The sequence below is a fragment of the Chrysemys picta genome, chromosome 1 (assembly GCF_011386835.1).
Source record: "Chrysemys picta bellii isolate R12L10 chromosome 1, ASM1138683v2, whole genome shotgun sequence".
NCBI classification, from domain to species: Eukaryota; Metazoa; Chordata; order Testudines; family Emydidae; genus Chrysemys; species Chrysemys picta.
Window position 1 is genome coordinate 25,544,700 of NC_088791.1, and position 23,987 is coordinate 25,568,686.

A 23,987-nucleotide genomic window follows, 5' to 3' on the forward strand; every position below is an offset into this window, starting at 1 on the left:
ACATTTCACTTTAAAGGCTGATTAAGAGAGTCCTGACAGTGAACCTTTATGCAGAGAAAAATTTCCATCTAATTTAACTGTTCAACAGAATGCAACTAGTAAAACTGGAAAGGTACATTAACAAGGATAATTAACAATTTATTTGTTCTGTAGTAGAATCAAAACTTACATGGCAATATGTCCTTATATCTGTTCTTTTTAACATTTTCTTCTTTTTCTCCAGTGACTGTTGGATAGATTTTTTCAGTTCTATATTTGGTTGATAATCTTCTTAACCTCTGAAATAAAGATGTTAAAGTTTAAGCAACGTTAATGTCTCAACATAATGAAAGCTTTGAGCAAATGAAGCACATCACTATTGTACTTGCAGCACATTGTACTTCAAAAACAAATCTATTCATAATTAAGGCTGTGAGTGTGTCACGAAGGTCATGGAAGTCATGGATTCTGTAACTTTCTGGGACCTCCAGGACTTCTGCAGTGGCCGGTGTGGCTGGCCCAGGGGCTGCCTGAGGAGCTCGGGCTGCGGCTGGGACAGTCTCGGGCCACGACCCCTTCTCCTCCCCCTCCCCCAGCAGCAGCAGGAGTTCAGGTGTGGGAGGGGGATCAGGGCTGGGGACTCTAGGCAGCGCTTACCTTGGGAGGCTCCCTGGAAGCGGTGACATGTCCCTCCCTCTCAGCTCCTAGCTCCGCGCGCTGCCTCCGCCTGCAGGCACCGCCCCAGCAGCTCCCAGCCAATGGGAGCTGCGAAGCCGGCACTTGGGGCGGGGGCAGCGCGTGGAGCTAGGAGCTGAGAGAGGGACATGTCACCACTTCCGGGGAACCTGCCAGGCCCACCAACCCCCTTGCCCCATCCAGCACCAGCAGGAGTCCCGGACCACACGTTGCCTGCCCCCCCGCGAGCACCCGTGGCAAGATTTAGTCAGGGTTATATAGTACAAGTCATGGGCTGTGAATTTTTGTTTATTGCCTGTGACCTGTCCATGACTGACTAAAATTACCCGTGACTAAAACGTAGCCTTATTCATAACTCACCCTTCCTCTTTCAATCTCTCCTGAGTAACAACTGTACTCAAACAATTAAAATACCTGGAACATTAAATGCTGCAAACAAAGTTCTACTTTACACCCCTTAAAAATGAGATGTTACGGCCAGGAAGAAAAGGCAATGGACTACAGTTTCTCTTAAGATGTAAAAACCCCACACCAATATTGCTTAACAAGGGATTGATCAGAGATCAAGGTTTAAAAAGCACTTTAAGTAGAATAGAGGAAAGCTAACAAAAATAAATCAGTTAAGATTTCCAGGTAAGAGCATGGTAGCAAATACAACCAAGTCAGTGTTAACCCAGGGAAACAAAGAGATTACATAAATATATCCAGAGGAAAATCTAGTTGAGAGAAAGTTGAACCATTAATGCAAGGAGATTAATTGGCTCGAAATCAGATATTTACCTCTCTTCCCCCCCCCCCCCACAAAAAAAAAAAAAAAAGGTAACCTGCAAAGGATAGGAGTTGAACATGTGCTGGGATTTTGTGCTTCTCTATGAGGTGTAAAGATGACCTGAAATATTAGAGGGGTTTTTTGTGTGTTTTTTTTTTTTAACCTTGGAAATTCAAGTCAACAGAAGATTATCAACTGCGAAACTGGTAGAATGACTTCACAAGTACCAAGCAAGTAGAACCTGACTAAAGGGGAAGCAATTTTTATTCAGACTGCTTAAAACTCAATAGTTTTTATTAATATCGGATTAAGAAATGACTAAAACACAAAGAGTTGGTTTAGATTCAATGCTCTGCCCCTTCAATTATAAGTCTGAGAAAGACTACAAACAGCATTTGAGAACTACAAGTCTTCCAGCAAAACCATGGAAAACCTGATTTGATATTCCTGCTATTTCAAAGACAAAAAATAGGGGAAATGTTTTGACAAACCTTTTGTCTTCTTTATACATCATGAAGTGGTAAAATGAAGCAACAATCTATCAGCTGGTTTTGATCAAACACTCTAAGGCAGACATACTTAGACTGAGGCCCAGGAGCCGCAAGTGGCTCTTTAAATGTGTCTCCTGCGACTCTTTGCAGCACATATTAAAACACCATGTGATTTAATTATTAATCAAAGTTATTAACCAATCAGGATGCTTTTACTTCGTTATTAAACAACTGTCCTCAACTCCAAGCAGGACGAAGGAAAGGGAGACTTAAGTTTAAGTTAACCTTGTGTCCCATCTACATACAGTTTGCACTTCTAGTAAGCACAAGTTTTCCTCATGTAGATGAACGTTCAGCAGACAGCTAGATAGACACGAGTTTGCAATCATTTCAGAGTAAGTAATAATCCCTTCAGTACGGCTATAGTGAAGTTGCAATTAGAATACTGTGTTTGGTTCTGAACACTAGAAGTAGAAGGATCAACATATAAAAGGAAAGTTTAAAAGAGCAAGATAGATACATACACAACTTGACTACTACTAATCAACTTATAATGGCTAGGTTAAGGGTTAGCTGGAGATAGTCTACAGAGCCCAAGCATAAAAACCACACAGAAGCAGAGTAGTTAAACATTAATCAAATTGTGGCCAACACTTGCATCTTTGTGATTTTTGGAGGGCAGGGACCATGCCTTTTTATATTTGTGCCTAAAACATTAAAAAATCTTCCAGAAAGAATAGTTAATATTAATTAATAAAAAGTGCCAAATAAAGGACAACGTAAGTATGTAAATACTCCTTTACCCCGATATAACGCTGTTCTCAGGAGCCAAAAAAAAAATCTTACCGCGTTATAGGTGAAACCGCATTATATCGAACTTGCTTTGATCCGCCGGAGTGCGCAGCCCCACCCCCCCAGAGCACTGCTTTACCGCGTTATATCCGAATTCGTGTTATATTGGGGTAGAGGTGTATTTAAATTATTTGAACACTTAAGCAAAAACTTACTTAGCATAAGAAAGTCATATACTTTAGGAATAATGGCATTAAGAGAGATGTATTAGACTATGGAACAGTTTCCCAAATAAAGTAGGGGAATCTTCTTTGTTTTGCCTATATAAAGTTAGACAAGATAAAACCACTAGCATATGTACAACGTGGAATAATCTTGGATTGGCAAAGTGGACTGCATGGTCTAGTACAGTGGTTTTCAACCTTTTTTCCTCTGTGGACCCCTACAAATTTTTGAATGGAGGTGCAGACCCCTTTGGAAATCTTGGACAGCCTGTGGACACACAGGGATCTGCGGACCACAGGTTGAAAACCATTATACTAAAGTTTCATTTTCCAGAAACTGATACTATTGGGGCGAAAATCAACCCTCCCAAGGCAAAATTGTTGCATAACCAACTATAAAACTAGGGAGAAAATAAGCTCTCTCTCAGTATAGCCCAATGACAGAAGCAGTAAACTGAACCCTATGAACCATTGGTCTTGCTTAACAATACCTCTGTTCCTAACAACCTCCATTCCTCAGTAAGTTTTCAATGTTTTTTTGGTGATAAGTCAAATATGTTATGCATCTATTCTTAATACAATCTGCAGAAAAACCACATATTTAAATTGCCAGCCGATGAAAAAGTACTAGTACTACACAACAGGTCAGTGCACACACCCCTAGCAACTTGGATTCCCGGATATGATTTAATTAATTCAAAAGTGGAATTAATTTGTATATTAACACAGACAATGTACTAGGCACTGTCCACATGTATGAAGACTGTCCCTGCCCCAAAGAACTCTCAGTCTAAGACACGCAAGGGTAAGGATGGTACAAATAAAGAGTCAAAAATATATACTTATTACATTTCAAAAATAGTCCCAAATGCTATTCCACTTCTGAAGTGATCAAGTTAGCTAGTGATGAAGTGAGTCTGAGGAAGTATTTGAGGGAGGAAAGGATGTTGAAAAAATGGTTACTCACCTTCTCGTACTGTTGTTCTTCGAGATGTGTTGCTCATACTCATCCAATTAGGTGTGTGCACGCCTCGTGCACAGTCATCGGAAAGTTTTCCCCCAGTAGCACCCGTCGGGTCAGCTGTGGAGCCCCCTGAAGTGGAGCCTTCATGGCGCTCAATATATGACCCTGCCGACCCGGCACCTCCTCAGTTCCTTCTTGACAGAGGGGAAGGCGGGCAGGTTTGGAATGGATATGAATAGCACATCTCGAAGAACAACAGTTATGAGAAGGTGAGTAACTGTTTTTTCATCATCCTTTCCTCCGTCAAACTCACTTCATCACTAACTAACTTGATCACTTCAGAAGTGGGACGAGTGATTGCTCCTATTGATTCCAATTAGGTGACACCCAAACCTTACCTTGGCGGTGGGGTCGGAGTTATGGAATTGCTGACTGAAGCACCGCTCTGCCGAAAGCTGCATCATCTCTGGCATGCCGGATGATGGCGTAATGAGAGGTGAACGTATATACACCGAGGACCAAGTTGCTGCCCTGCAGATTTCTTGTATCAGGACCTGGGCCAGGAATGCCGCTGATGAGGCCTGAGCCCTCGTGGAGTGCATCAAAAGATCCAGGACTGGTATTTTCGCCAGCTCGTAGCACATATGGATGTATGACGTGATACAGGAAGATATTCTTTGAAATGAGACTGGGAGACCTTTCATCCAGTCTGCCACCACTGTGAATAACTGGTTCCACTTCCTGAATGGCTAAATGCACTCGATGTAAAACGCTAGTGCTTGCGAACATACAGAGAGTGCAGCCTCCCTCACGGCTACTGGCATGAGGCTTAGGATAAAAAACAGGCAGTAAAGTGTCCTTACTAGTGTGGAAGCATGACAACCTCAGGAAGAAAGGCCAGGTGAGGTCTGAGTTGCACTTTATCCCTGTGGAAAACTGTATAAGGTGGGTCTGAGGTAAAGGCCTTTACATCAGCAAGGAGAGTGTCTGAAGTAACGGTGACCAGAAAGGCTACCTTCCATGACAGATAGAGAAGGGAGCAAGTTGCCAGAGGTTCAAAAGGGGGCCCCATTAGCCTGGAGAGGAACAGGTTAAGGTCCCACGTGGGGACAGGCTGTCTGATCTGGGGATGTAGGCGTTCCAGACCCTTGAGGAACCGACCAACCATAGGGGTGGCGAAGAAGGAGCATCCAGACGCTCCTGGGTGGAAGCAGCGAGGTGTACCATTATGGAGGACACTGCCAGGCCTTGCTGTTTCAGGTGCAGAAGGTACTGTAGGATGAGAGGTACAAGTGTCTGAAGAGGGGGTGTTCGACGCTGGTCACATGAACACACAAATCTTTTCCACTTTGCCAGATGTGTGGCTCTAGTGAAGGGCTTTCTGCTGCTGAGTAGGACCCCAGAGCTGATGCATCCGTTACTAGGGACAAGGAAGGCTGAGGGCTGTTGAAGGGGACTCCTTTGCACGCTGTCCGAGGGTCGACCCACCACTGAAGGGACTCGAGCACCTTCCCTGGTACAGACACCACTAAATTCAGGCTGTTGCATCCTGGGAGATCGGCCAAAGTGAGCCATGCCTGTAGAGGCTGAAGCCTCAGTCTGGCATACTGGGTCACGTAAGTGCAGGCTGCCATGTGGCTGAGGAGACTCAGGCATTCCCTTGCTGTAGTGGTTGGGTGTTGCCTGAGGCCTTGAATGATGTCCATCATGGCTTGGAATTGGGACTCTGGCAAAAGTGCTCTTGCCTGAACTGAGTCTAACACCGCCCCAATTAATTCTATTCTTTGGGTTGGTGCCAAGGTTGACTTGTTCAAGTTGAGGAGACCCAGTCTCTTGAATGTGGATCTGACCAATCGGACTTGAAACTCTACCTGCCCTTGGTGTGGCCCCTGAGCAGCCAGTGGTCAAGGAAGGGGTATACCTGCACCTGCCTCCAACGGAAGAAAGCAACCATGACCAACATGCACTTGGGTAAACACTTGGGGGATTTTGAGAGGCCGAATGGAAGGACCATGAATTGATAATGTTTGTGGTCGACCACACAGGCAATTCCTACGCCTCGTGCAGGCCGAATAGCTGTATGGAAGTATGCGTCTTTCATGTTGAGGGCGGCGTACCAGTCTCCTGGATCTACAGAGGGTATAATGGTTCCCAGAGAGACCATGTGGAACTTCAACTTTACCATGAACTTGTTGAAACCTTGTAGATCTAGAATAGGTCTGAGATCCCCCTTGGCTTTAGGGTTTAAGAAATATCAGGAATAGAATCCCTTTCCCCTAAGCTCCTGAGGAACCTCCTCCACCACTCCCATGGTGAGGAGTGCCCGCACCTCCTGGATAAGGAGTTGCTTATGAGAAGGGTCCCTGAAGAGGGATGGGGAAGGGGAGTTGGAGGGAGGGTAGGAGCAGAATTGGAGAGAATATCCCACTTCTACTGTACGGAGAACCCAGCGGTCCGAAGTTATTTGGGACCAAGCACGGTAGAAGTGGGGTAGACGATTCAAGAAAGACGGGGAAGGATCCGGAATAGAGGCTGGTGCGCCGTCCTCAGGCGCACCTTCAAAAGGCCTGCTTCGAACCCAACGATGGTTTAGTCAGGCCCTGGTCCTGCCCGGGCGGAGGGTTTGAAGGCTTTCATCTGCTATTGCTGCTCCTTCTCCTATAGAAGTCCTACCTCAGTTGAGGAGGATAGGAGTGCTGCTGCTGAGGCTTGAAATGTTTACGTTGGGTTGCCGGGGTGTACATACTCAAGGTTTTCATGGTAGTCCTGGAGTCCTTTAGGCTATGCAGCCTAGAGTCAGTCTGCTTTGCAAACAGAACTGCCCCATCAAAAGGCAGGTCCCTGCATGGTCTGTTGAACCTCGGGCAGGAGTCCCGAGGCCTGCAGCCATGAACTACACCTCATGGCAATATTGGAGGACAAAGTGTGTGCTGCTGAGTCTGCAGGATACAGCGAGGCCTGTAAAGAGGTCTGTGCCACCGCCTTGCCCTCCTCCACTATCGCTCCAAACTCCTCCCTGGACTCTGTTGGCACTAGCTCCTTAAACTTGAGGATCAAGTTCCAGGTGTTGAAGCTGTATCTACTCAGAATTGTCTGCTGGTTGGCAATCCTGAGTTGCACTCTCCCCGTAGAATACACTTTGCGCCCAAATAAATCTAGGCGCTTGGCATCCTTGGACTTAGGCTCTGGGGCTTGTTGTCCCCATCGCTCCTTTTAGTTTACTGCAGCCACCACCAAAGGCTGCAGGTGTGTGAAGAGGTATTTGTATCCCTTAGATGGGACAAAATACTTCCTCTCCACACCCTTCGTGGTGGGAGGGATGGAGGCCAGGGTTTGCCAAATGGCCTTAGCATTGCCTGTATAGTCTTGATGAGGGGTAGAGCCATGCTAGCTAGCTAACTAATCAACTACAAAATACAAACAGTCTGAATCAGAAGCTAGGGAAACATGGAGAACTTGCAAAGCAAGACGCCACAGTTCCAATGACCATCACTGGTGGTAAGAAGGAAGTGAAGAGGCACCGGGTCGGCAGAGTCATATATTGAGCGCCATGAAGATACCACTCCAGGGGGCTCCACAGCCGACCTGATGGGTGCTGCTAGGGGAAAAACTTTCCGAAGACTGTGCACGCAGCGTGCTCACACTTAATTGAAAACTATATGAGCAATCACTCGAAGAAGAAAGGCCTTCAGTATGTATGGGGCAGCATGGTAGAGAGTGCAAAGACATGAGAAGTGAACTAATGGAGTAGTCCCAAGATGGACTTCTGTGATGTGGATGAATACACACAAGAACCAACAACAGATAAACAAGGAGGGGCAGAGTTATGAAAGCCTTTGAAGGCAAGGAAAGAAACTTGTATTTAATGCTTTGGAAAAGAAAGATCCAATGGAGGGATTCAAATATGGGGGTAACAGTCAGAAAAGCAGGGTTAGAAGAGGATCTTAGCTGCCGAGTTTTGAATGGACTATAAAGGGGAAGATGAAGGTGTCTGAGACCAAAGAGGAGGATGTTGCAGTAGTCAAGATGGGAGATAGAACCTGCACTAAAGATTTAGCTGTAGAGCCAGAAAGAAAACGTAAGGTCTTGGAAAAGCTTTGTTAGAACACAACAAAATTAGGATATAGCCTGAACGTGTGATGTAAGGGAGCTGGGAGTTGGAAGATTTCCAGAATACAGGGCAAAGGAAACAAACAGGGGAGGATGTGGGCAGTGAGAGGAATGAGAATTCATTTTGGACCAAGTTTAAGTTGATGGCAAGACATCCAGGAAGAGCTATCAGAGGAATAGGCTTTATGCTAATTAAAACAACTGTTCACAATACACAGCAGCATGTATTCTGGGGACAAAAGTTAGTAAGACTGCCAAATTACTTCCCTGAAAATTTCAGAGATGAAACAGCAGAGATGTTAGAGCTCAAAAGTCTGTGCTTTCACAGACAGCATGCACCTTGCACAGCACTCACGTGCACTCTACTGGCAGTTCTGGCGTTTACAAGCCCTTCATTTATATGCACTATACAACTCACAATTTTTGACAAGTATATTTTTACAAGGCAATTGGAAATTCGCATGCAGTTCTTTAAAATTAAGACAAATCATTCTAAAGGGTCTGGAAAACGAAGTTCCATTCTAGTTAGAAATGCTGCATAGACTAATTTTGCTTATTCACTGTATCACAGAAGTGGTTTGCGGGATAGTGACAAACCCTTACCACATATGGCAGCGGGGGATGTTCTTTTGACTGGAACAATTGAGTGTTAGAAATACACTTCCTGCTTTCATAATGGCTGAAACTCAGCATTGTGAATTGTTGAAATTCTACTCAACTGCATCCTTCAAAGTTGCTTCAGAAAAACCTTGGGGTTTGTTTGGTCTTTTTTTTTTTATTAAAGTCTTAGGTTAACATATGAACTGCCACTACAGTAAGTCAACAATTCAGTCAGTTTGAGAGCGCAAAATCGGTCACTTTTGCAGCCATCTTATTTATTGGTTATCCAATTCACACTAAAAACCTGCAATAGAGGTACATTGCTCAATACCACACAAGATACATATTCATATAAACTTCTCTTTCACAGTGTATGTGAAGAAATATTTTAGCTTGTTTTCCATATGCTGCCTATCTAGGCTTAAAGAACACCATTTAAAAAACTGAATATTTACTTAGAATCAACTGACTCATTTTGCCTCCTTCCTTACCCTCCATCATAAGGACAAGCATTCAGCAGATGCTTACATAAGAAATAGTGACATATCACTAGGGCCTTGTCTACAATAGCAGTTTGCAGCAAGTATTCCCCTGTTGCTTAACCACCTGTGCAGTTCTAGGGGTGACCGAAATGCTGGGAGAGTTAATATAGACAAGGTTCAAGCATTTACCATTGTTTTGACTAGATTTGCTTTGAGCAACATTTGATAACATGGTGGTAAAATACCAGCTCTTAGCCGATGCTATGGGTCCCACCATTTTGTTGTCTCTCTCTCACACACACACACACACACACACACACACACACACACACAGATGCATACTGTTGTAGTGCAACAAAAGGAGATTTTAAGAAGTTCAGTGCAAGACAATGTGACTTTTCTAACAACCATGCAGAAAAACTAATATGAAAATCAAAGTTTGCTTCCATCTATCAGGTTGTCTTCACCAAGAATCTAAAACTATGTGAGTGTCCTACCTTTGCAAAAAGTTATTTCTTTACAACCTACCCAAAGCATCAGAACAGACACACACAGAGATACCTAAAAAAGTCTCTCTCTTCCAGCATAAGCTTCACAAGACTGCTTTTCCCACCATAAGCTTTACTCTGTACTGCTATTTCAAATATGCAAAAAGGACCCAGTGTACTGTATTCAACTACCCCTTTGCCTCCAGTATTAAAAAAACAAACAAAAAAACCTCACTCTGCCTTCAGGCAGCATGTTTACCACTTTTTCAAAGATGGAGGAAACAAACTTTAAAGCACAGTATCAACCAAAATCTAGTCAATTGAACTTTTTTTTTTTTTAAAGGTAGTTTCAGGCATCATATTTGCACCTAGATCCCCTATCAATTTTTATGGTTTCCAGAGTCATCTTCTTAAAAAGCACTTTTCATCTTTTGCTATGGGAAAATACTAGAAGTTTTGTCAAAATTTGTGGCATAGGTAAAGAGATATAGACAAAACTGTAATTTTGAAATTGGCAGTGTCACATTATCACTATCTCCCGACAGTGCTTGAAAATGCCCCTACTTGGGGCAAACAGGAATCTTTCCCCAGCTAGGGCCATTAGCCTCTGAATAATTCAAGCTTTCATTTCAAAACAATGATTCTAGCCTTCATGGCTAAAGGAAATGCAAAGCCCAATATAACCAATGCAGAGATGTCTGCCCAAATCAGCAAAAGAAACAGCTCCAATATTACCTCTGCCCTGGGTGGCAATGTGGTGACTTCTGTTGTTGGGAGTAGATTGGCTGGGGAAGAGTCTGTACACGTGGTGACTGTCATTTCCCTACTGGAATTGAGGGGACCCCCTTCACACAAGTAGAGGGTGTGTGTCAGGGCCTTCTGTCGCTCAGCAAGAGATTCAGGAGGGAGGGGCTGTTGCTGTCATGTCACAACTCCAGCAGTGAGTCATTGTTAGGGTGGTGGTACCCATAATCCACACACCAGTGTCCCCTGCTAGAGTGACAGATGGGTGTGAACACCACTCTTGGTCTTCAAATTAGTCAGGGCCTCCCTGCTCTTCAGCCTATTGCTCCTTATTGTGAGGAGGCCACAGTCCAGTCCAGGAGAACAAAGCTTTAGCCTCCACCACCTCAGTAGACAGCATAGTGTGAGGACCAGCATAAATGATTTTAGGGGCTATCCATGATTAATATATTGGAGGCAATGTCATTTCACTAGGGCAGCCCAACATTAGAGGATTTATTCTGTGCTATGGCTAATCAGCATAAACTGATTTGGTGTTTTGGGGGAAGGATTAATCAGGGACTCAGAATTCAACCAGCAGTAGACTATGGGTCTTTGCATCCAAACAGTGGTATCACACAACCAGCAGGTGTTCAGGCAAGGGTGCAGGCAGGAAGTGGAACACCACTTAAATTCAGCTTGGCATGTAGGCCTAATTCTAGGACAAATTTTCCAAGTCCTGCCCCCAAAACAGAAAATAAATGGGGCATATCTGATTGACGAGCACATTGCCTCTATAAACAGTAAAAAGCAACAAAGAGTCCTGTGGCACCTTATAGACTAACAGACGTATTGGAGCATAAGCTTTCGTGGGTGAATACCCACTTCGTCAAACAGTAAAAGTACTATGTAATCTCATTTCCAACATAGGTAGCGTAAGGCATGGCTAACTCAAAAACAAAGAAAATCCACCACATCTTGGTTATGGTCCTGAAGTTGCCTAGCACTATTCCTTTCTGAAAAGGTGTGCCACCTTTTACTATGAAGAATTACAATTACAGCACAGGCTATTTTTTTTTTAAATAAAGTAGGAGCCTACGTTGTGGTGCTGTGGGAAAAACATTGAGGGAAGCCAATTAAGAGGTAAACTTCCTTTGTTGGGTCCCAAGTTCATTTTTCTAGGACAGTGGTTCTCAAACTTTTTTTCCCGCAGACCACTTGAAAATTGCAGAGGGTCTCAGCGAACCACTTTATGATCTTTCCAAATGACGTTTGTACCGTTAGCTAACTATTGTAAAGCACTTTGGATAAAAACACAATATATATATATATAAAAAACTGTTTTTTGTTCTACAAATAAAAGCACACAACTCATATTTTAATATCAATAGCTTTACCTTTCTAATGCGATGGATATGGCCTCTCTCCCCCACTGCGGCAGCCCCTAAGCTGGGACTGGGAAGGAGGGAGTCTCTCCAGGTGCCGCCCAGGCGTGCACCTTAGAAGGAACTATCCACGGACCACCTGAATGGAGCTCGCAAACCACTGGTGATCCACGGACCACAGTTTGAGAACCTCTGTTCTAGGAGGAACAGATAAAATACAAGTGCTTGCCAGGACAGCAGAGAAAGTATTAAATGAAAAATACACACTGGAGACAATTATTTCCCACTGCTCATAGCCTGATCCTTCTCTCCAAAAAACCCACAATGCAGTAGGTAACAAGAGTTTAAGAGATCTGCATAGCTCTAACAGGACATGATTTAGTCATACCAAAAGGCAGTTTTACATATGGTAGTGCTATCAAGAACTGGACTACTTAAGTCACCCTTCTTTATGTGTTCTGCAGCCCTTTTTCCTGTGACTATCTCTCTATGCTACTTGCATATGGTCCTGTAAACAGAAGCATCATTTTTCCAACAGCAGCAGCACTCAACTGACAAATGCAATGCCAGTGAAAACCTGTAAAAAAAAAAAAAAAAAAAAAAAAAAAAGGCTAATGTAGATGAACATAGTCAGGATATGGTATTCCAGTAGAATCCCACTGACCAGCATTTTTGCCAGGAAGAGACACTAGCAGATCTACAGCTAGCAACATTGCCATGATTTCTGAAGCACTGCTGAACATTGTTTGACCTCACTACAACTGTAGTTAAACCAAGTTCAGCACTGCTTCAAATCAGGTCCGGCTCCAGGCCCACCAAGCTTGTGCTTGGGGCGGCACCTGGAGGGGGGCGGCGCTCCGGCTCAGAGGAGAGCGGGACCACGGCCGGGCTTGCCGCCGGGGAGAGCGGAGCCCCGGCCGGGCACTCCGCCCTCCTCCCAGGGCTCCGGCTGCCCTCCCCCCGGCACTCTGGCCACCGGGGAGAGCTGAGCTGCGGCCGGGCACTCCGTCCTCCTCCCAGGGCTCCGGCTGCCCTCCCCCCGGCCGCCAGGGAGAGCGGAGCCCCGGCCGCCCTCTCCCCCCCGCCCCCCGCGCCCTCCCCTGACGCGCGGGAGGGGGTGGGGGGGGGCGCCAAAAAAGCCAGAGCCAGCCCTGGTTCAAATTTACCCTTTGCAGACACCCAATACCAACAACGGATAATTATACCAGTGTAACAAGGCCACTGTGCGTTACACAATTCTGTGAATTAGCAGACAAGTTTTAAGAATAAAGCAACATCACAAAAATCAGTTTGCTGAATTTGACAACTGTAGTTTAGTTTTAATCCTGAAAATGTGGCATTATACAAGTAATGAAGCCTCAGCTATATATAAATGTATGCATGTATAATCTGATTTCAACTTCCTGCCCACAGCTCATACTATTATTGCAGCAAGGTCATTTTTATTGCATTGTAATAAATACAGCATACACTACGATATAAGTGGACTAGCACAGTAATTTCAGTTAAGTCATTTGAGAGTACTCTAGCACAGTTACACAGTGTACTAGGTAAGGATAACAGCATTTCCATTATATCAACTATTTTCAAATAGTTTACACTATGTTGCTCTGGGTTAAAGGATGGCAAAGAAGGTCTCAGGGCAACAGCAAAAAAAGCATTTTAAAATTAACAGAAACCAAATTATAGGTTCCCTAACAGACTAGCTGCTTTGAAGGAATTTTGCAATAGTTTATTTAAAATTTAGTTACAGAAATAAGCCTGAAAAGGTATGCTTTGTTGCTGTGCAAATTAAAGAGAGATCACATTTTCAGATCCCTACAATACATTAGCACCCAAAGCAAGGCAAGAATGAGGCAAGCTTCAACCTGCATCCTTGCTTGGATCATAAACTTAAATTTACTAGATATGTTCTTTCCCTCCCAAGGCACGATCCATTAGCAGCAACGAAAACTGCTTTTGCACATATGTTTGAAGACAATTTGCTGTCTAATGCTTTGTAAAATACCTAATATTTAGAGACTTAAAATGTAGTTACTTTCCTCTGAAGGTTGCATGGTAAAGGCACAGGTCCTATTAGTCACACCTTTACTAAAGTAGTGTGGTTATCAAAAGAGGGTAATCCTTTAACAAAACTGAAAAAGTCTTATCAAAGCCTTTTGCAACAGCCTCTAATTCTTGACATATTATATTTACTATTAGGAATGCTCGTTATTTTAAAAGTAGCAGTTGCCTTATGGAACAGTATTAAAGTGCACTTGTTGATTCAGGCTTTATGTATCTCCATTTTTATCAAAGAGGAATTTTGTGTAAAAACAGGGCCTTTGTTTTCATATATTTGTTTCAAGTACTAACAATTTAATTTATTCTCTTCATATACAACTTTATCAATACAAAATATGTTAAATAATTACTGATACATATTACTCACCTGAATCATCCAAACAATTGGATACTTTGGAAACATAAGGTATGTTACGACTTAATTTCCCATTATGTATCCTTAAATATACTTTGCCAATTTTCCTGAGTAATAATGAAAGATACAGCAGTATTATACTTAAAACGTTTTACTAAGTTTGCTATTAACTTATTTGCTTAGGCATTTAAAAAAGTCAAGGGGCTGAAATACTCAACAAACAGGGACATATGGAGTCTCACTTCTAACTGTCTTCAAATTCACTGCAAATTCAGCTCGAGTCAGTAATTTAAGTTCTTTCCATGTGATGGCAGTTGGTGGCTCATGAAAGGGGTTGGTGACCTACTCCAGTTCTCAGTGGACAAGCATTAACATCAAGTGCACACAACTGCATACTTTGTTAGCAGTCTTCAGCAGGGGTACAAAGGACTGAATGACCATGAAAACTGATCAACCTTCTCAGCCCTTTTCTGCAGGGTTGATGCATGCTAGCAAGACAGTATGGAAAAGGTGTATAGCCACTACAGAACAGGTATAGTTCAGACAGATAGATGCCCTCAGTCTCCAAGGCTATCAATCCAGCATCTTTCAATCATGTCACCTTTGGTGAGCACATTTTATTACTGTGACCGCTGTCTTTCCCCTTCCCAATCTCCATCACTCTTTTGCTCTTCATTTCATCATGTATGAAGTTAGACAGTAAAGTTATTTCGGAAAAAAATCTTGTGCAATTAATATGTACTCTCAGGCACCTATTACCATTTTGTTTAATGCAAGATAAATCCTTTGTCTGAAATTCTCCCTTATCAATAGAAATTCCAAATGCTCTTCCTGCCTTCTTATGCTCTGGAACAGGCTGTTTCACATGATTGTTTGCTTTTAACCCCATTTACACTGAAAAAATTTGTAACAAATGAAAAAGCTTTACAACAAATTGTTAGCATGCACTGAGCTTGCAACACACATCCACTGCCTAGTCTCTAAACATCTCGATAGTTTTACAAAGGCTAGGTGGTAGCAATGAATTGGTGCAAGTTCTTTAGATCATATCCAGCAAAAAGGCAGTTTCTCCCAAATGTTGATAGGAAGCTGCAAGTGTTCAACATACAGTTATACTCAAAATGTGCTGCCTCACATTTGGAAGTTACCAGAAAGCCCTTACCTCCAGCTCCAGAGCCTGGCAGTAGAGGCCAAGAGCTTCTGGAGTCCTCAAATACACTGTACATCTGTGGTTAGGAAGCGGGCTGTTTATGGATGTTTGCCAAAAAATACTGCTGCATGAACATTTTAACTGTTGCAAGAACAAGACAACCAAGCAACTGTTTCCTTGTTTGGTGCATGACATTAGACCATCCAAAACCTTATGGTATTTAAACAGACACAACTAGGTGTTGACACTAACACCTCTGAGGGTGTCTCTAAACCAGTGGTTTTCAACCTTTTTTCATTTGTGCCCCCTAAAAAAATTTCAAGTGGAGGTGAAGACCCCTTTGGAAATGTTAGGCCATAGACCACAGGTTGAAAACCACTGGTCTAGACTAGGCAAAGTGGTCAAGATTAAGCTTCAACATTTTACCTAACCATGACATTTTCCTAGTGCAGATTCGGGTTAACACCTTGTGGCTGGTCACCGTCCCGCGTAGGCTTCCCCGAGGGTGAACAGTGACCAGCTAAATAGCACGCATCTATGCTAAGGAAAAAGTAGAGATTATGCTGTGATTAGATAACACAAGTCTGCAAGCCTTAAACACTGCCTTGTCTAGTCTAGGCAAATCTGGAGTTAAGTAGTGTGCTAGGTGGTGATGTTCATAGAAGGGAAGCAAGTATACACATTTGATGCTATTTGGCTGGAAAAATGTTTCTGCAAGTCTGTTAATTGGTCATCAATACACTGAGGAATGTACATTTTTAAAAGCTTAGGGGACAAAGTGCTTATACAGGAGGAGTTATATTTACTATGTACTTTTATCCCATACTTACTCTCTATGGAGCTGCTCAAAAAGTAGTTTAATCTGTAGCACACAAGAAACGGTTACACCAATAAATGAGCAACAGCTACAATAAGCACTAGTTCAGTCAAAACTGTTTGATTACCATGTACAAGCAACATTCCACCTCAAATATTTTCAGAGGAAACTATCCACCTTATCCAAATGAATTTTATTCTATTCAGGATCTTATAGTACAATCATCCTACTAGCTGAACATCTAGTAAGAGCTACAGAGCGAAAATATTAGTCAGCAGAAGAGGAAAGACTAGAATTCATTTTATACTGTCTCCCGCTCTCCCTGGAGCATTTCCCCTAGGCCAAAGTGTGTGAATATATATATATATCATTAGGGATTGGTAGATAATAGTGTCCTAACAATGTGAATGACATTAATACATTTCACCATGGTCAAACAACATAGGTTCCTAAATTGTATATTACTTTTGAGCTCATCTTAAATTGCTTTGTGGACCATTCAAAAACCAAAATCAGGCAACATCACTGTGGCAATTACAGCAAGTGTTTACATGGAAAAACAACAACAACAAATTACTTACCATTTCAAGCTGTCTAATATAACAAATTTTCATGTTCCTGAAAGTTAATCACAAGTGTTTCCTTTTTCTCTGTATTTCATCTCCCACTCCCACCTGTTCTGTTATCCACATGTACTTTTTGACATCTGCTCCCTTTCTCCTCCAACTCCCCTTCCTTGCCTGTCACAGCCCACTTATGGGCACCCAAACCTAACAGTCAGAGCCAGAGTCCGCAGTTACGAGACAGGAGTCAGCTGGGTCAGGCTACTGGGATATCAGAAGTGGGAAACAAACTGGAGATCTGAACCATGAATCAGGTGGGGTCAGGATACCAGGTCAAAAACAAGAAACAAACTGGAGCTCCAGAACCACCAATCAGATGCCAGCAGCCAAGCCAAGTCAGGATGCCAAGAAATTTCAAGCAGCAGGAAGCACAAGGTACACAGTCCGCAGCAGGGTAGAGCCAGCTGTTTGGTCACCTTCCTGTTCCTGCTGCTAGCTTCAGTAGAGTCAATCAGCTGCTCTCGGGCTCTGCCAATCTGCTCTCACGAGTAGAGCCTCATACTGAGGTTGGGCTTCACAGGTCCCAGGTAGGCCACTGTCAGCAAGCTGCCAGATGGAGGATTGGGGTGTTCCTACTCCTATGAACCCTGCGGACCTGGGTTCAAGACCTATGGGTCATGACACCCCCTACTGAAGACCTTTCCTTCACATCCTTTTGGCTCTTTCTACACAAAAGATTTTGGAAAGAAGTCTCCACATGGCACAGTTCCATCAGTTGTAGGAATGGTGGGAGTACTCCTAAACACCAGCACTCTTACAGCTACCTGAAAAAGTCTAACCTGGAGGATCTGCTTGGTCCTTGGGGACATTTGACCTGGCTAACAAAAAATATTGGTGCTTCCTACTTATTATGTATTGTCCATTTACCTGTCAGTGAAGGCCCAGGCCTACAAAACATCTTTCAATAAGGGTGACCTCAACTAAAAAAAGCTAAGGTTTTGGAAAAACTCAAGTAGGATTTGTATAGATCGGGCTGGGGGTATATATTTAATCAGGAAGCGTTACAACTCATCTGCTTCTGTGTCCAAGCTTTTATTTCTGATTACAGCAGCCCCTACAACTTACTCAAAGCAGTTATTCCCTTCACCTCCCCCAATACTCTTTTGTATACAGTCCAGTTTTTGCCTCTGGATGCTCAGTAGTGACATGGTAAGATGACTGACTGCATGTTAGATATAATTATGCTCATATTAGACACTAAAGGGATTTCATTAAAGAATGGCTCACTTGATTTCAAAGCGCATGTCAGAGGATACATATTTGTTATTCCAAAAGTGGGCTTGAATGCTGTATAAAATGCTTTACCAATTCTATATATTTCTATTTTAGAGCTCACAGATTTACTAACCAATCCTGAAATAGTGTAAACAACCAATACTAGCACTGCCCCATTCCCAGCTGATTTTATGAACATCCTGTGGTGTCTGAAGAATGCTCAGTTACCCCTTACAAAATTCCAGCAGTGTCACACTTTGACCTCTCCAGACTTCAGTGCGGCAAGAATACTTTTAATACTGTCAAATGAATTTCAATAAAAGTACTTCTATGCAACACCACACACGAGTTATATAGAAATCAGACTTGTAGAGTAGGGAATATAATCTGAAGGGGTAAGAGAAGGTCTCACATAGAAAATACAGCTTTTTATCTTAACTGGACAAAACATGCTTAAAATTATTTTTACCCCTTCCTTGAGACTCTGCCTGGAAGCCAAGGAATGTGCTGGTTATAAATGGCCCTTTATAACTGAGCTCAATAGCATTTTAGATCCAGAGAGAAGTAGCCTCATTAAAAAGAGAAACTTGTACCGAGACTTCAACTGTAATAACCCCAACTAATAATCAGCACAATATTTAGGGACTGGCAGAGGAAATTTTCATGTTGTAATTCTTCACATTTAGAATATTTGTCAATTCTTGGCCAATAGCTGTATTCTTGTCAGTCCAACTGTGCACGCATTTCAACTAGATGCCAATTCTGTTTTCAGAAGAGACAGAAAGAAAGAGCAGAACAGGGAACAAAGTTTTCTGAACTATTTCAGGAAGAGAGGAGTTATACAGCAGACATTCAAATATAATTAGAGCAGCTGTTGCTCACATAGAAACAGCCAACCTAGAACCATGTTTTCAGTTGGTCACCTATACAAAAGCGTGAAGGTAATTTTATACATTTGGTCTATATTAAGAGTTCATTATGTTTCCATAGTTGAGCACTCAAGGTCACAAAACATCAAAGTTGAATACACAACGCAATTTTAATTCTGCCCTTCTGTGCACAAATAATACTAAATAATACAGGGCAATACACTTTTTCGAATACACAACTTTTTCCCCGACAACTTAGATACATGAAGTATCTTTTACTACTCTGTACACCCAAAAAAGAGTCCATGAAAGATTTCTTGCCACATTCACTGTGCTCCTTTCCATGTTGCAAATTGTATACCTTTTATCTGAGAAACAGGATCTAATCACATAGTTAGTGAGGTACTGAGCAAATACTTAAAGTTGCAACTGCATCCTTAGCTATGGACATTTTCATACCTGAATACTTAACTATACAACCTTAAAGGTGACTGAAAAGATTGGGCCACGTGCCCTATTTTGCTTCTTTATGATGCATAAAGAAGGTCTGAAAGATTATTTCTTTTGAATCCTCCCCTCACTCCACCTCCCACTCTCCTATTTGCATTAGGAACTCAAGTTCTGTCCAGGCTAAAATACTGATGACCGGAGAACTAGCAAAATGGTGATATTACAAGAGTTAAGTGTGAAAGTTGAGCTACTAAGGCCATGTCTACATTACAAACTTTGGTCAATGCAAGAAACATCAGCATAAAACAGCTGCAATTAGTGTATCACTTGTGTGCATGTATCACATGGCTCTTTGCATCAGCGCTGCGCATACTCACCAGGACTGTGTGTGTCGATGTCCAATGCATCATCAGTAGGTATCCCAGTGAGCAACTCATCATCCAGCAGACTGTCTTGGGAAATTTTGGCAATGCATGGTGGGACAGAAACGAGACCCATAATTTTCTCACCTTTTTAAAAAAATCCCACAAAACCATGTGAGACTTCTTACAGTCTGCCATCTTTGACAGAAGCATGGAGTCCACACAGCTCTATGGTCATGAATGTTGCAAACACAAGACGAATGATCCACCAGCACGTGCAGACGCGCAGGACAAACTGCAACAATGGGGACGTGATGGTTTCATGGAAGATAGATTACTGGGGGACATAACGAAAAATAATTCAAGGTGTTGGTAGCATTCATGGAGCAGCTTAGTACAATGCCACTTCTGGGCCAGAGAAATGAGCACTGACTGGTGGGATTGCATCGTAACGCAGATTTGGGATGATGAGTAGTGGTCGCAGAACTTTCTGATGTGAAAGGCCACATTTTTGGATGTGCGTACCGAGCTTGCCCTAGCACTCCACTGCAGGGACACCAGAATTAGAGCTGCACTGACAGCTCAGAAGTGAGTGACAATCACCCTGTGGAAGCTTGCAATGCCAGATCACTACCCATCAGGGGAAAATTGCTTTGTAGTTGGAAAATCCACAGCGGGGGATGCAAATGGGCAGAGCCATTGTCTCCTGCTATGCAGGACTGTGACTCTCAGTAGTGCACAGGACATAGTGGATGGATTTGCAGCAATTGGCTTCCCAAACTGTGGTGGGACAATAGATGGCATGCATATCCCTTTCTGGCAAAAGCCCACTTTACTACAGAGTATATCAACTGAAAGAAATACTCGTCTATGGTTATGCAACCACTGGTGAATTACCAGGGATGCTTCATTGACAGTGTTGGCTGATCAGAGAAGTTGCATGATGCTTGCATTTTTAAGAACATAAGGTTTTTCAAAAAGCTGCAAGCAGGGACATTCTTTCTTGACCAGCAGATTAACATTGGCAATATTGAAATGCCAATAGTGATCTTGGGGAACCCAACCTACCCCTTCCTACTCTGGCTTATGAAGCCGTACATTGCTCACCTTGACATCACCAAGGAAAGATTCAACTACGTCTCAGTAGGTGCAGAATGACAGTTGAATATGCTTGTGATAGACTGATGGAACATAGGAGTTGTTTACTCACAAGACTGGATCTCAGTGAAAAAAAATCCCAATGGTTATAACTGCCTGTTGTGCCCAGCATAATATCTGAGGCAAAGAGAAAAATTGCCACCAAGGTGGAGGTGGAGTGGCTGTTGACTGAGTTTGAACAGCCAAACAAATGCTATTTTAGAAGAGCTCAACACGGAGCTATGCGGTTGAGGGGGGCTTTGAAAGAGCACTTTAACTGTCAGCCTCCGTAATTTGGTGTGATGGGACGGTGTTCCATCTGGGGGCTATTAGGAATTTTGGTGTTTGTTGCACATTTAGGAATATAATACTATCTATTAAGTTTGCTGTGCTTGCTGTACATTTATCACTATTACTATGTTTGTCTCTGATCCTATGAGTTCTGTCACCTGTACGACAAGTAGTGGGTACTTTCAAATAACACTAGGCATTCTGCAGCTTACGTTGTGAAGCAATAAAGATGAATTGTTTACCAAACAGTTTTATTGCACACCAAAATTAGTGCAAAAAACAATGCGCAGTTAAAAACAAATACAATAACTTCTGAAAGTAACAGAACAAGTGGGAAAATATTCACATCCATTTCAGTTTATTTTAGCTATCCATACAGCAACTGTGGCTCTCACAGGTCTGTGAATGTGAAGCTATAGTTGTGCTTGCAGTCCCCTACAATGGAATGGTAGGAGTAGGGATGCAACCCTTGATGGAACGTCGAGGGGTGTGTGTAAATGGAATTCTCTTCGCAGTCAGCAGAGAGGCAACCAAGTGACTGTTGAACCTGTAGGTCAACAACAGCGTGCAGCATTAGTGTTTGCTGCTGGGGAAGACCCATTACTTCCTGGTGCATCTCTCTCTGACTCCTGGGCCTCTCTCATCACTGTCCACAGTATTCACCCTCCAGGCCATCTGCTCATGTTCCAATGCAGCACTGGCTTGCAGGATCTCACTGAACATATACTCCTGTGACCTCTTCTTTCTTATCATAGTCAGATGTTTCATGAATGTGAAGGGGGGATCCCTCAAGGCTGCAACAGTAGAAGCTACAGATGAAATACACAGAGGTATCATTGTATATATATAGTCACAAGGGAAATTGAAAATTAAGATTCACAAATCCCTTCCCTTGCTCCCCTGAAGTTTTAAACAAGACATTTATTGACAGTTCAGCCTTGGAGTGTGTGCCTAGCCCTGTTCTCCAGCCCCAGCTGTGGCAAGTATGGCCTGGCCTGGGGTGGTAAAAAAGCCTCCCACCACCACCCCCCACCCCTCCCCAGTGCGGCAGTGGAGGGCGCCGAGCCCGACCGCGGACCGCTATCCCCGAGCAGCAAGCCCGGCCGGGGCTCCGCTCTCCCCGGCGGCCAGAGCCAGAGCACCGTGCCACGCCGCCCCCCTCCAGGTGCCGCCCCAAGCACAAGCTTGGTGGGCTGGTGCCTGGAGCCGGCCCTGGGCCTGGGGCTGGGTGTGTGGAAGAGCTGTTCAATTGCATGAAACAAAATTTCAACCATTATTTCCCTGGGTATATGAGTGCAGGGCAGATAGCATTGAGCATTGGCACTATTTTCCACAGGCAGTAGTGATTTTAGCTGGTATCTCACTCCTGAAGGTACAAAGGATCGAGCACAGCTGTTGCTAGTGTCCCAAAACCAGCCAGGCCCATATGCTGCTAGCCTGTTTACTGCAATGGTGCATGCCAAAGTAATCACAGACTGGTGTGGAAAAGTGTTACTGCAAAGGAAGAAATAAGGCTGCCATCCCTAGAAGCCTTCAGCAGAGAATTGCAGAGTATCTCCATGAAAGTTTCATCAAGATCTCTCAGGATGATTCAAGGGACAGCCCCGTGTACATTAAAGACTGCTCAGCATGCCCCGACCTCACCCCGGGATAACTCTACAAGGGAATGAAAAGCAGATAATTCTACTTCTGTTTGTTGTACTGCTACCTTCCTACTACATGTAAATTACGGAAAATTCAATAACTGTGTCATCGTATGTTTGAGTTGGGCACCGTCTGTACATTTAAACATTGTAATGGGAAAATGCATTCACACACTTACCCTGCAACAGGTATGCCAGTGCTTGGCTCCTGGGACTGACTAGATTGTGGTGACATCTCAAACAGATCCTGGCTCATGGCATAGCTCTGCCCTCCCTCCTAATCACATGTTCCTCCTCCTCCTCCTCTTCACTATTCACAGCAGAGGTCTCGGTCTTAGGCTCCTCTGAGGTATCCACAGTGCTCTGTGGGGTGCTGGTGGGGTCTCTGCCAAGTATGGCATGAGCAGCAGGTCTGCAGCTCCGCACCAGATATATGGTTGGCCTCCCTGGCCTTCAGGTATGCACCTGCCACAGTTCCTTCACTTTCATGTGGCACTCCTGCTGATCCTTATCATATCAGGTTGACTGTATTCCCCCCCTGCTTGTAGATGCTCCTGGTTCTTCAACTGATCTGTAGCTGTGCCTGCTCAGCCTCTTCTCTCCACGGGCCCAAGAGAGCCAATACACCTCCTGTCTACTCCAGGCAGGAAAGCCTCTGAGGCATGTAGCCAGCATGGTCAGTTGAGCAGTTTCACACAGAAGAGAGCTGCAAAGAGTGCTCACCAAGCTGGACAAACAGGAAAAGGTATTTCAAAAATACATGGGGTTTTTAAAAGGGCAGGAGGGCATGGCTCAGACTCCATGATCCCTGGGCTGTGATGTTCACATCTTTGATCAGAGCGGTGTCAGGCACTGCAGTACAGCTGCTAGAAGACTGTTAGGGTCGACAGAGGTCACGTAGCATTTATAATTGCACTGTGTCAACCACAGTAGATCGAGCACGAGATGCTGCCGTTCAGGGAGGTTGTGTTACTGCATCACTGTAACAGGGTGCTTACATCGGCCGGAGATAAATTTAAGTAGACACATGCACAACTAGGTGGATGCAAGGCAACTTTGAAGTGTAGACAAGGCATAGGACAGGAAAGGATTTTAGTCAGACTGCTGAAAAACTAAAATTTATCAGTGACTGACATTGTAAGAGGCGGAAACAAACACCATTACCCTTTCAATTCTGGTTTTGATAGACAAAATAACTTCCACTTCCCAGAAGTCCTCTTACAAAACCAGACCTGACATTCCTGGTATTTCCAAAGGTAAAAATCAAAGCTTTTTAAGTCTGACTTTTATACATCATAAAGCAGCAAA

At 43.4% G+C, this 23,987-nt stretch overlaps 1 protein-coding gene across 8 annotated transcripts in view; it reads right to left on the reverse strand.

The window, feature by feature from the left end:
- Positions 1 to 23,987, reverse strand: part of PTPN12 (protein tyrosine phosphatase non-receptor type 12) — a 148,388-nt gene that overhangs the window by 86,632 nt on the left and 37,769 nt on the right. For all 8 annotated transcript variants that reach the window (XM_024109161.3, XM_042859381.2, XM_042859379.2 and 5 more), the window contains exon 2: positions 170 to 278. In XM_024109161.3, coding sequence (XP_023964929.1) covers positions 170 to 278 — 109 coding nt within the window. The remainder of the gene's footprint in view (positions 1 to 169; positions 279 to 23,987) is intronic.